At 36.2% G+C, this 13,655-nt stretch overlaps 1 protein-coding gene across 2 annotated transcripts in view; it reads left to right on the top strand.

Annotated features, from left to right (window-relative positions):
* The window catches only part of SBF2 (SET binding factor 2), a 227,759-nt gene that overhangs the window by 164,949 nt on the left and 49,155 nt on the right, over positions 1 to 13,655 (top strand). For both annotated transcript variants that reach the window (XM_034417071.3, XM_034417072.3), the window contains exon 18: positions 7,169 to 7,339. In XM_034417071.3, the coding sequence (XP_034272962.1) occupies positions 7,169 to 7,339 (171 nt within the window). The remainder of the gene's footprint in view (positions 1 to 7,168; positions 7,340 to 13,655) is intronic.

The raw sequence follows: 13,655 nt of genomic DNA on the forward strand, positions 1-13,655 counted from the left end.
TAAACAGCAATTGAAATAAAATAGAAATAAAAGCAGTTATAAATTCTATAGTTTCAAAATAATAAAATTAGGACAAGAATGTACATCAAGAAGCACTCTTTGTTTTGTTCCATATTATATGTATACAGGATATTATAGGCAGCTCTACAAAATTAATACTCCATTGGCATAGCCAGTCACAAAAAATGAAGTATCAAAAGCCAAATTTACAATGATACTTCCCACATCCTACTCTAACTCCCTCCCCCAGGATACTCTCTCAATTTACCCTTGACATTATTCTAAGTAAGATGGTTACATTTTCAAGTAAAGTCCTGGGCAGAATCCTCTATTGAATATTTTTCCAAAGATTGGATTAAAATACATAGTGGATTTAAAAGCATTCTTTGAAGGAAAAGATTTTGGTGGAGAGTGCAAGAACCAGTTTGATGTAGTGGCTGAGGTACCAGGATAGAAACTAGGAAACCATAAGTTTTAGTCCTCCCTACCCACAAATACAGGTGGATGACCTTTCAGCCCTAGGAAGAAGGCAGTGGCAAACCACTTCTGAAATCTTGCCAAAAAAGTTGCAGAGACTTGTCCAGCAGGTGCTAATAGTCAGCATTAGGTAAAAGAGAACAATTACATGCATCAAAGTATGCTGGCTTCTAGTTTTCCTATTTAATTTGTTTTTAAATTAAAAACAATAACATTTTTTAAAGAAAAAATGGTGTCCGATGACAAATATCTCCTTTCACAATGATTTTATTTAGATAAATTGTTATCTAAGCTATTTAACAGACACTGCTTAAGGACTCCTAATGTCTGTCACTATATTTGAATATTTTAACTGAATAGCTATGTTGTTTTAGACCAGTGTTTCTCCACTTTGGCAACTTGAAGATGTGTAGACTTCAATTCCCAGGATTTCCCGGTCAGTCATGTTGAAGTCCACACAACTTCAAATTGCCAAGGTTGAGAAACACTGCTGTAGATTAAAATTCCAGCCAAAAACTAATAAAACTTTAACCTAAGGGAATAGGAATATTTAGTTGAAATAACACAGAGAATATATACTTAGAATATATTGTGGGTTTTGTTGATGTTTAGTAAAAATCTAATGCAGTAATTAATATCCTATGACTAGGCTCTGACAAAACTTGACAGAACAGGATATGACGGTAGAAGTTCATGGGCTCATAGCTTTCAGCATTAAACTCATGAGCAAGTCAGTATATTGGATGCATACTTGTGGCCTGGAAATTTTTTACAGTTGTTCAGCAGCAAGCATCACAAAAATTTTAGAGTACCTTAGCAACAAACATCTTTCCATTAATTGAATTTTTATTTACTGGTCTAAATAATCAGAGGAGTGTGATTCATTTAAGCCAGGGAAAGCATTCTTCATTGTACATGTAAAAATGTCTTGTGTAAATAAACAACTTTAATCTTTAGTACAGAAAACAATGTTTCTGTTTACCATTAGTAATACAATTGGAATTTGTTTAAAATATCAATAAGTACTTGTACTTGAGATATAATGTTTCCTGTCTTTCTTTTAAAGATTATTAATTTTTGACTGAGTACTATTTTATAGAAGTGGAGTTTTAAATCACTTTTAATATTTTCAACCTGTCTGAGGAAATTCCTTGTACTCTCCTTAGAATATAGGAAGCTAACTACAAATGTTTCAGATACAGATTTATTGGAACATTTCCCTGTGATGAGCGAGTGCATTCTTAGCTTTGCAAATTATAAATCAGCATGAGAAGAAGAAATATAGTTTAATGTGTTCCTCATCTGCTTAATGTTTTGAATACATTAAATATACTCTGATTTTTAACATGTTAAAAAAAACCTTTATTGTGATTGCTGGTATATCTAATAAGTTATTTCAATAACTAGACATTGATTTTACTAATCATGACCAAGGTTGCAGTTTTACATACACTACAGAGTAAATCCCATGAAACATATAGAATTGTGATAGCAAACCTATGGCACACGTATGGGAAGTGGCATGCAGAGCCATCTCTCTGGGTATGCAAGCCGTTGCACGTTGCTCTTCTGGGTTCCCACGTGTGGGCCACGCACGCGGGAGCATCGGAAATCGGAAGAACAGCCGCCCAGTGCACAGGTGTGTTCCAGGAAAATAATCTTCCGGTTTCCAGCCTATGCATGCGCACCGGCCACCTGGTCTTCCAGTTTCCAGTGCTCGCATGCACACTGGCCAGCCAGTCTTCACACGTGCATGCATGCCAGAAACCGGATGACCAGGTGGCTGGTACGCATGCGCATGCCAGAAGATCATCTTCCCGGCGCACACATGCACACCGGGTGGCTGCTGTTCCGGTTTCCGGCATGCACACGCTCACACTTCTGTTTCAGCACTCTGCCAAAAAGGTTCACCAACCCTGATATCGAACATATATGTAAACTCACATAGGATTGCCCATCACACTTTAACACATTTATGGTCCCATTATTTTTGCTAGAATATGCAATTTGATTGGTCATATATTCTCATACAGATAGCATTCTCATAGAAAAGTAAATTAAATGCCATGCACCATTTCTTTAAAAAATTGCAGTTTGCACACAAGCTGTTTAAAGCCCATAATTCAGAAGGATTTAATCAACCTGAGAACAGGCTTGCTGCTGTTTTCTAAAATAAATCTGTGACTGTATTTTATCAGAGCATTTTAACAGAATTTTTAAAAAGAGATAAAGCACACAAAGACAAAACAGCCCTGTCTGTTTTTGAATAAAGCTCATATTTTTAAATCTATATGCTATTTATGTCTGGGGAATGTCTGAGCAGTCATCTATAATCATCTGTACTCATCAGATGGATAACTTATTTTTGGTTACATTTCCTTAAGGATACTTGGAAGCCACAACTTCCTGAGGCTAAAACTGCAGAAAACTGAATTTGCAAGTTGCTCTTGTTAAAAGTTTCTTAGCAAGCTATAGAACTGTGTGCTTTCTTCTACCAGTCACTCCTTTCTTGTATGAACTGGCCAATACTTTTCTCATCAGCCTTAATTATCATTTTAAAAATTCTACAGATTCCCACAAATGAAGGCAAATATGCATGTCCCAGGATAATGTTGCAGGATCTAATCTGGGTCAGTCACCGGGACCAGAGTTTAGTCTTCCACACTTTCGGATTCTTGTTGGAGCCCAGCCTTCATTTAAATGATTCTACAGACACCGCCTATACAAGGATTTCAGAACATTTTCTCAAATTGGTTAGAGGGGCTTGTTCCTTTGCCTCTCAAGGAGTCTTTGGTTTGCCCTGTCTTGAGGAAATCATTGCTGGTCCTACTATACTGGACAATTTTTGTACACTGTCTAGCCTCCCCTGTGGGGGAAAGTGATTGAGACAGTGGTTGCAGCAGTTTCAGAGGACCTTAAATGAAGTGGATTATTAGGATCTCTTTCAGTAAGGATTCAGGCCCTGGTATGGGACAGAAATGGCTTTGGTCATGCTTTTGGATGATCTCTGATGAGGGTGAGATGAGGGTTGTGCATGCATTCTTGCCCTACTTGACCTCTCATTGGGTTTCAATACTATCAATCATGATCAACTCAAGAATTGAGGGTAGGCAGCACAGTGTTGTGCTTTTTCACTTTCCTCCTCTGAGGGTGATTCCAGTTGGTAATGGTTGGGCAGGAGACATCCCGCCCTCGGCCCATGCTATATGGAGTGTTTTAAGGTTCAGTATTCTCCCCTTTAATATCTACATGAGGCTCCTGGGTGAGCTCATCCATTGCCATGGGATGAGGTTTATTCTGTGCCTGGAGGCTGTGAGAGTCTGGATGGAAAGCTCAACTGGAGTGTTTTTGTGTTTTTAGCCGACTGTGCCATCTTTAGTGCTGGATGGAGTGACACTGCGCCCAAGGCAAACAATTTGGGATTCCTTCTGGATTCCTTGAAGAGCAGGTGACAGTAATGGCTAGCCAGCATGTGCGGCACATTACCAACACTTTTATCAATTAACAATCGTAACCTGTGAAGATCTCACTGCATTTGTTGAGACCTTTTGAGATTGCCTGAAATCTTTTCATGTATGTGGGTTTGGCAACCTCACACTCAGTGGTGGAATTAAAGTAGCATTTTTCCAAAACAATCACTAGAGTGTCCTGGGAGATTGAAATGCTGAAGTTATTTTGTCTTCATTTTGAGTCCTCATGTCAAATTTATGACCATTAATTATTTTGTACAAAGTTTGTCCCATTTATCCTATACAGGATCCAGAGGGGTCAATGTAAGACTTCTTTATAAACCTGCTGAGCAGAAGTCAAACTCATTTTTTTTCCAGTTGATGAAGGAAAAGTGACTATTTTATTAGGTTGTCGTAACAGAGAAATGACATGTACTTTTTCCACAGAAATCTATTGCCCTCTGCTGGTTGTACCTAAGCTTCACTTAATGGCACTCATCCCTGTTTTATTTAATGAAATGTATATAATCAGAAAAATTAAATAGAATAGATTAGGTTTGATTGTAGCACAAAATGATGTTGATTAACTTGTATATTTTTATAGAGATAGGCCAACAAAACATGGTTATTCTTTATTCATTGACGATTTGTATTTTGATGGCTATTACCCAGAATCCTTGTCTAAAGTTCAGTGTGGTTTTGAGGAAGGGAGCCAAATTAGCCGGTTTGTGGAGCTGGTAGGAACAAACCCACCCTGTGTGGTGTTGTTTACTATATATTTACCTGGAAAGGATATGTTCTCATCATAATGAGAATAATCATAATGTCTTTGATTGAAAACAATCAGGAATTGCAAATAACAAAAGCAAGTGGCAGATAAGAGAGGGGAGAAAGCACTGCCATTGTATCAGCAGATGAGACAAGCTTTTTGGCCTGCTATTTTTTTTTTATAAAGGTATGTATTTGCAGGGGAGAGTCTTCTCTGTACATAGAGCTTTGTATGCAGTTGATTCTCATTTCTGGGAAATTACATTGACTGTTTGCAAATATAAAGGGAGAAACAATTCATTAACCCAAGGATTGCTTCCCTAGTATCCATCCCAGTTTGCATGGAATAAAGTAGTAACTACAAATCTATTCTTAGCACTACAGAAACCAATGCACTCTAACCTGGGCGTAAGAACTACTAAATTTGCCTGGGTTTAGAATAAACATAGATAAATACTTGCTTTCCAAGCACAGATTTCCACAGGCTGTCACACTCTGACATGATGTGTTATGTATGTGTGCCTATGATAACAGCAGTTTGTGAATGAAATAAAGATTTGTGTGTGTCTGTTTCTCATATATTGCTATAACCCAAACCAACCCCCGCCCCCACCCCCGGCAATTTAAAGTGGTTTTTGCAAACAGAGAAATACTAGAAAAAAATATTTAATGCAAATATCAACTCTTATTTTAGTTTATTCTAAGTTCTGGATAATTTGAATTAACTAATATAGCTAATTTTCTATTGAATATATTCCACCAGAAAATTATGGGTTCCACCTAGATTTTGCATTTTTATTTAGGGCCTGGGATAGTCAGATTGTTGTTCGATGGTTTTAAAGTCACAGGATGTAAGTTTTTCCAAGTAAAACTGCCTTTTGCAATGCCAATACTATTATTTAATGGTACATTAAGGAATTATAATTTCAGAAATACTGTATTATCGAAGCTCTAGAGAAAGCATGGGAATCTGAATGCTGCACTCATTTTTCATCCATATTGCATGGAATTTTGATTAATAAATTAATAAACAAACAAACAATACTTTTCCCATAGAAAGACATACACATTCCCGCAATAAAAGAATGGATGGAGTTAGCAGAGATGGCAAAATTGATTCTTCTAATTAAAGAGAAGAATTTATCTAGTTTTGCTTTCATTTGGAAACCACTTCTGGATTTTGTACTTGAAACTGAAACTGAAAAAAAGGAAGTTTAATATTAGGTTTTGATTATTAGAATTAGAATTTAATTGTTATACAAATGGCTTAAAACATTTAGAAATGGAAACCAAAAGATTGAAATTGTAGTTTTTTTTCTATTCTGTTGCACTGAAGTCACTACTTTTTTTAATTTTTTTTTCCATTTCTTCCCAAAGTTCTCTTCCCTCTTTAACCTTTTGATATTTGTTTCTATTTGTATTTTATATTATAGTAAACTTTAATAAAAACTACTTTTTGTACTTTGGGCAATGTGGAGTTTGTACTAATTAAACCTTGTGACAATCTCTGATCATACACAATCGTTTTTTATCAAGTTGTAATTGAATTTCCCTTCCATGACTTTCACAAGTAGAGTACTTACTCTGAGAAACAAAGATATTATAAAAATATTTAGGGGTAGCATAAGGGAAGCCTCCAAGATCTCTGTAGCAGTGATACAAAATTTCAGATCTCTTATTTGATAAGTAATAAAGCATGCACTGTTTGCATAAATTCAGACATGGCTTTCAACTATGGCTTTTTCTGGAGCCAGTATAAGTAGGAAATCGGATGGGAATCCACTATAGGCCATGTCTGTGTTGCCTATCATAGTAGTAGAAATTCAAGATGGAAAACAAGGCTTTTGTAAGAGATTTAGAAACATATCAATTTATGAGTGCTTTGCCCTCCCTTTTGGATTTTATATATATATATATATATATATATATATATATATATGTTTTCTCAGGTTTTCGCGGGTGTTTGTATGTAGGTCTTTGGTTATTCGGGTCTTCTACCACGTAAAATTGGAAGTGTCTTGGCGACGTTTCGACGAAGTCTCATTCGTCATCTTCAGGCTGGTGTTCTCGGCTTTGTGCTTCCAGGAGCAATTGCTCCTGGAAGCACAAAGCCGAGAACACCAGCCTGAAGATGACGAATGAGACTTCGTCGAAACGTCGCCAAGACACTTCCAATTTTACGTGGGAGAAGACCCGAATAACCAAAGACATATATATATATATATATATATATATATATATATATATATATATATATATATATATATATATATATATATATATATATATATATATATATATATATATATATATTAGACAAGATAGATCCACATAGATTTTATCAAAGCACAAGCATTGCTACAATTATTTCTCATGCTGAAACTATCTGTCCTAACAAACATTGTTTCTTGAAAACTGAATTTGCTGTAGTTCTTGTTGGGTAAAATTATTCTGCTGATTTATTTGACTTTCAGAAATTAGCTCCTGGAGTCAATCAATTTGCATATACCTGTGTCCAAGACCACCCAATATGGGCTAACCAGCAGTTCTGGGAAACAACTTTTTATAGTGATGTGGAAAATCAGATTCGCTCTCTGTATCTTTCAACTAAGGAAGACAATCATCCACAACACTTAAAGCAAAAGGTAAGTAAAACAATAATATGAAATACTAATGTAAAAAAGCTAAATCACACAGGGTTTCCGGGGTTTTGTTTAACCAACAGGCTCTGAAACATGAAAAAGTTTGAAAAATTCTGTTCTATAGTACAGTGTTAGCTGTCTCCACCATCACTTTCTCCAATTCATTATTAAAAATGTGGAAAAGAAATGAGCCAGGAACAAAATCATATGGTTCCCTCTTGACGCCTCATTTCAATGTGAAGAGGAGTCATTCATGAGCGCTATTTGAATATTTTATTCCAGTTGTAGCTCCAAGTACTGAAGTAGACATGGCATCCAGCCCCTATTTTGCTAGCTTGTTTATCAGAATATCATGGTTACTCTGTCAAATGTTTTATTAAAATGAAGCTATAGCAGTGCTACGATCTTCTAACAAATTTACCCAATCCATGAAATTAATCTGATGAAACTTGCTCTTGTTAATCAAATTTGTAGCTGCCCATCTCACAAAAAAGAGAGTCTGGACAGTGTACAAGAATACAAAGAAATAGCACATACCTAAAATAATCAGCATAAAAATATAGAATCAGCATAAAAGATAATATTATAAAAAAAACCTAGGCAAAGAGAGAATAAGAAAAGCTTGTCTCAGCAATGGAGCCATGTAAACTCTGGTTCCTTGAAGCCCAGGCTGGTGACATAACCAGGTCTTGGAGGACTTCTGAAACGTTGAAAGGAATGGGGTTCATCTAATTTGGGGGCAGGGAATGTTCCATAAAGTGTATACCACAGCAGACAAGGCCTGTCACATGGGACCCACCAAATGTACATCTCTGATAGTAGCAGAATCATATCTTCTCTGCCAGATCTAGTGGGTACACTCTTCATACATTCACATTGATTTCCGTAATCACTATAGTCTTTTCAAAGTGCTTAAATATCTGATAGTTACATTAATTATCTAGAATCTTCCAAGATGTGGGTGTCAGATTAACTACTTTGTAGTCCCTGGAGCTTCCTTTTTCTATTTTGTAAAGAGGGGACTATATGGCCTTTTCTCTAGTCCCCTGGTACTTTAATCATTCTCCAGGATTTTTCAACAATGATGAATAGAAGTTTGTTTTTAATATATACATACTGTTTATTTGTCCAAAAAGTTAAATAAATCATAAAAATAAAACTATAGTGATAAGATCATGCCAATAATTATCCCTAGATTATAATTATATTATTCTGCCTTTGGGCATAAGTTAGCTTTCTCTTAAATTAAAAGTGAATATTCCTGAGAAGTATGCATAAATTACTGGAGCTTACACCTTGATTCTTGTATTATTGTAATGAGTAGCATCGTTATAATCAGATATAAAATATGCTTGGTTAATTTAAAAACTCCTAGAATCAAACTCTTACCATTATGAACAAGATTCTTACAGTTTAAATATAATTTTACTACTTTTGAAGTCAATATGTAACCACTTCATATATTTCTTTCTCTGGCAGAAATATATTCCTTCTCCTCAAGTCAGTTCTCTCAGATAAAATGTTGATATTTAATGAAAAAGATTCAATTTAATAAGTAAATAAATGGAGACTTTTTTGTGAATGTTCAAGCCAAATTAAGATTTTCTATCCTTGTGAATCAGGAATTTCCATAGTAATATTTTCCTCCCTTTAATAATAATGAAAAAGCGGGTAGGAAATTAAAGGCTCATGCTGCTATCAGATTTTTCTTCATTCCAAAACAGCAATATTTCTAAATTTCGCCGACTAATTTCTTCATACACATATTCATTCACACACATTTCAGAGTTGTAAATAATGTAGATTTCTTCCAGAAGTTGCCAAGGTTATTTGGAGTCATAACCTGACTGTTCAACCAGAAATTTGTGCTCTTTGTGCAAAACTGAAACTAAGAAGCAATGGCATGAGTAAACTGGGATGAAAATGTCTGGGTTCCTCAACATACATATGTACTGACCAGTGTTGAAATTCAGCCAGTTGTATCTGGATCTTGTGATCCTGTAGAGCCGGCAGCGGGGGGCTCCGCCCACCCATCTGATGTCATCACGTCCTGTTTCTGACCCTCTGCGCATGCACAGAAGGCTCTGTGCATGTGTGGAGGAGGTACACGCAAGCATAGCATGCGTGTGCGCTCACATTTGCAAACCGGTAGCAAAGATAAGTGAATACCACCCTTGGTACGTACCAGTGGTGGGTTCCTCCCAGTTCGGCCTGGTTCGGCCGAGCCGTTAGCGGTGATGATATGACATCACCGAACCGGTTCTCTTTGTTCGGGAGCTGGGCTCTCCCGCTCCCCCGCCCCCCACATTATTCTTACCTTTTATTTGGCGCCACCCCCAATCTATTCACTGCCTCCCGAGTCCCAGCTGATCGCCTAGAAGGAAAAAAAACTGTTTAAACTTTTGCCGTGGGGCTTCAAAGGGCAGCCCTACAGCTGATCAGTGTTAAAAGGCAGTGTGGTGGTAGACCAGTGCGCTCCAAAAACAAATGGGTAGACTGGTTCCTCCAAAAACAAATGGGTAGACCAGTGCCTCCAAAAACAAATGGGTAGACCAGTGCCTCCAAAAACAAATGGGTAGACTGGAATGCTCCAAGAATAAATGGGTAAACCAGTACAGCTCTGCAAGCAGTTTAAAGCCTGGTAGACCAGTACCTCTGCTAAATCCTAAAGAATTGTCACATGACCATTAAACCATGCCCACAAAATAAGCCACACCCACAGAACCAGTAATAAAAAATTTTAGAACCCATCCCTGGTACGTACGTATATTACATGCATACAGATAAAGGAGAAAGGAAGGAAGAAGAACTCCCTGAAGATTGCTTTGCCATAACTAACAGAATGAATAGTAGAATGTAGTAGTAGGTGAGGATTATAAGAAAAGAATGTTAATGGAAAGAAGTAAGTGGCAAGCTTGCGTGAACTTGTTTTTGTTTGTTTGATAGAATTACCAAGAATTTTATAAGAAGAACTTGCATTCAGGTTTTGTACCTGATCTCAAATTTGAAGAAAAAGCATCAGTTCTAGACAATTTCCTATATGCTCCTTGAGAATACATGAATAGAAAACTTGATATGAAAATCATTTCATTGGCTGCATTTTTCTGATTCCTTCTCAGATTAAACCAGATTTACTTCTCCTTTCAAGAACTTCCTTTGAAGTCTTATTTCTAACACTAAACTGAAAAGGCATGTCAGTGTCATAACCTAAATTGGCTTCTATTTGTTGTGGTTTTGTCACTGTGCCATGTTGTATCACTTGCGTTTTGTTTTGTAATGTTTTCCTTCTAGTATTTTGTGTTTCTCTGTCCTTTTGGACACTTTTGTTTTTGTTTTTTCTTTTTAATTTTAAAATTATGTTGGGAAAGCAGTATTCTGGTATGGGAAATTGCATAAGTCGCAAGTTATCAGTTGTATTATTCTGAAATGATACTTAATGCTTCTGTGAGTATATGTTGTATGACTAAAGGAATATACCTTGGGCAAACTTGGTTGATGCCAATAATATGCCTGTACTTGTATTGTAGACATTATAGGAATGCTGCATTGTAGAAGTATGTTATAGTCTTTAGAATGAAATGAGAGATGGAATGAGGCATGCCTGACGTTCTGTGCCCTAGTGATAAGTCAAAACATCTCCATTATAGTAAAACTTGTGAAATGGAAGATTTGGTATCTCAACAGAGAGTAACAATAGGAGGCTCTTTCTATTAATATTGCCTCATACTATTAATTAGCTGCCTCTTGAATTATATGAAATATCAAATATGACGCAAGCACATTTTCGTTTGTTTTGAAAACAAGAGCATTCTAGTTAAGCTTTATTTCCCATTGAAGTCACACAAAGATCTTGAATGTGCAGCTGAATGTGCAGATATCTGCAGGGGGGAATATTTGCACATATATTGGCTTCCATACAAGCCCAAGTCATGTACAGATGTCTACAACTCATGTACAGATGTCTACAACATCTGAGCAATGTTGGCAAAGGACATGATTTTAAGAACATCTGACAAGGGCTAAAGAAATGTATACAGTCAGAGAAAGATAGAGAAGGACAGCAAAAAGGGGAGGGGAAAGTTATTGCAAACACGTGCATGGAGAAGAACAGCTGAATTGCTGAGGCAAGAGTTGCCTTTCCCAATATTCTGCAGATGTCTGGAATACTATGTATATATACTATTAACACTAATGAAGTCATGTAATGAGACTTGCCAAGCACCTTTGCCCTAATTTCTTAAGTATACCATATATCTTATCTACATGCCAACCACTTAGTTCACAGGGAGTGATACATGCAGCTGGTGAAAACGTGAACATTTTTCAGTGCTACAAAGCTCACCTATTCATATAATGCAATAACAACAAATAGAATATAACCACACTTAGAAAGTAGAAACAAATAATTGTTATACTAGAGTGAAGGCTGAAATGAAAATATTGCTACCAATTTTTTAAAAGGACGCTTTTTAAAAAGGCAAAGCAAACAAAAAACAAGATGAAGAAAAAACTTTTTAAAAAATAGCATTACGGGAGCCTCCCTCCCTTTTTTCCCCCCAGCTGCTAATTGCTACTTATACTATACTAGTAATCGTGAACCTAGGACACACATGTCAAAAATGACATGCCATGACCTTTTGAGTGAGAGGCCAGAGTTCACCAACACCTGATGACTATTCTCAAAAGCACATCCCATTTTCGTGTGATTTTTTTGGAGGGTGCGGAGGCCTCCAGACCTGCTGAAAGTCATATGAGAGGACCATCTGAGGCTCTGAAAATCCTCCAAGAACAGGACATGCTTTCTTGTGATTTTCCAAGGCTGCAGAAGCCGCAAAAGAACTTTCTCCATAATTGTTTTGAGAACTAAGGCCTCATGCGACCCTCAACAGACCCAGCCTGGGAAGACCTGTCAATAGAAAGAGAACACAGCCTGAAAATAAGCAGCTTGCAGAATACTGCTATTCAGGATAGCCTAGGTTGCTGGGAGGGCTAGAGAATTATTTCTGCTTCGATTGATTGGAGAAGGGGAAAACAGGCCAGCAGAATCAAGTTAGACATTTTTCTAATTTATGACATGCTGAACCCAAAAGGTTCAACACGAGTGAAATCCAGCAGATTCTGACAGGTTCTGGAGAACCGGTAGCAGAAATTTTGAGCAGTTCAGAGAACTGGTAGCGGAAATTTTGAATAGTTTGGAGAACCGGCAAATACCACCTCTGGCTGGCCCCAGAGTGAGGTGGGAATGGAGATTTTGCAATATCCTTCACCCAGGAGTAGGGAGGGAATGGGGATTTTGCAGTATCCTTTCCCTGGAGTGGGGTGGAAATGGAGATTTTGCAATATCCTTCCCCTGCCACGCCCACCAAGCCACGCCCACAGAACCAGTAGTAAAAAAAATTTGATTTCACCACTGGTTCAACATTACTGTACTATACTTAGATCTTCATACTAATAGCTCATTTCTCTTTGGTTCATTTTGATTATTATTTTTAAAACAGTTTTTTTTCTTCAAAAGCTGTCAGTTTTTTTATAATAATTTTATTAAAGTTTATAAGTACAAAAATAAACTATTAATACACACTAAATTAAAAAATAGAAAGAGAATAGAAAAATGAGAAATAAGAAAAAAAATAAAAGATGACTCCCCAACTCCAGACAAGTAAAAACCATTTCAGTAACTAAATAACTTTTCTAATGTTTCAATTTACAAAAAAGATTTCTTATTCCCATATTTCATTCCGTATCAATAATCAAATTATAAAAACTCATCAGTTCTAATCAAGTGTCTTTTCAGAGCTACCAGAAATATTAATTGTATTAATTAATTTATATTTATTTATTTAACTGTTTTGAGCATTTTGGTATAAATACAGATATCTCAGAAACAGAGAGAAATAAATAATATGTATTGACCTATATTGCAGTAGTCTGGCCCAAGTTGAAATCCAATAAATCCATTCACTCTAATAAAATTAAACTGAAGCCATATTCTGTACACAATTCGTTTCAGGATATATTATTCCTTAAACATTGCCTTGCTTAACCACTAAAATTTCAGCGACAGAGTGAAAATTAAAATAAATATAATCTATTATTTATTTTTAAAAATATATTTTTAACAGCCCTCTCTTCGAAGACTTCTGTTATTCACTTTTAGTAATCTATTTCAAATTTCTTTCTCTTTGAAAACATCATCAATTTTTCTTCCATTAATTTGTCTGGTATGCAGTTATTTTTTCAATCTTTAAAAATCAAAACCCAATGGGATATAAAAATCAGGTATGTGAAGGAACACTATGAGTATGAATGATCAACTCAG

The sequence above is a fragment of the Pantherophis guttatus genome, chromosome 1 (assembly GCF_059756535.1).
Source record: "Pantherophis guttatus breed Tessera chromosome 1, ASM5975653v1, whole genome shotgun sequence".
NCBI lineage: Eukaryota > Metazoa > Chordata > Lepidosauria > Squamata > Colubridae > Pantherophis > Pantherophis guttatus.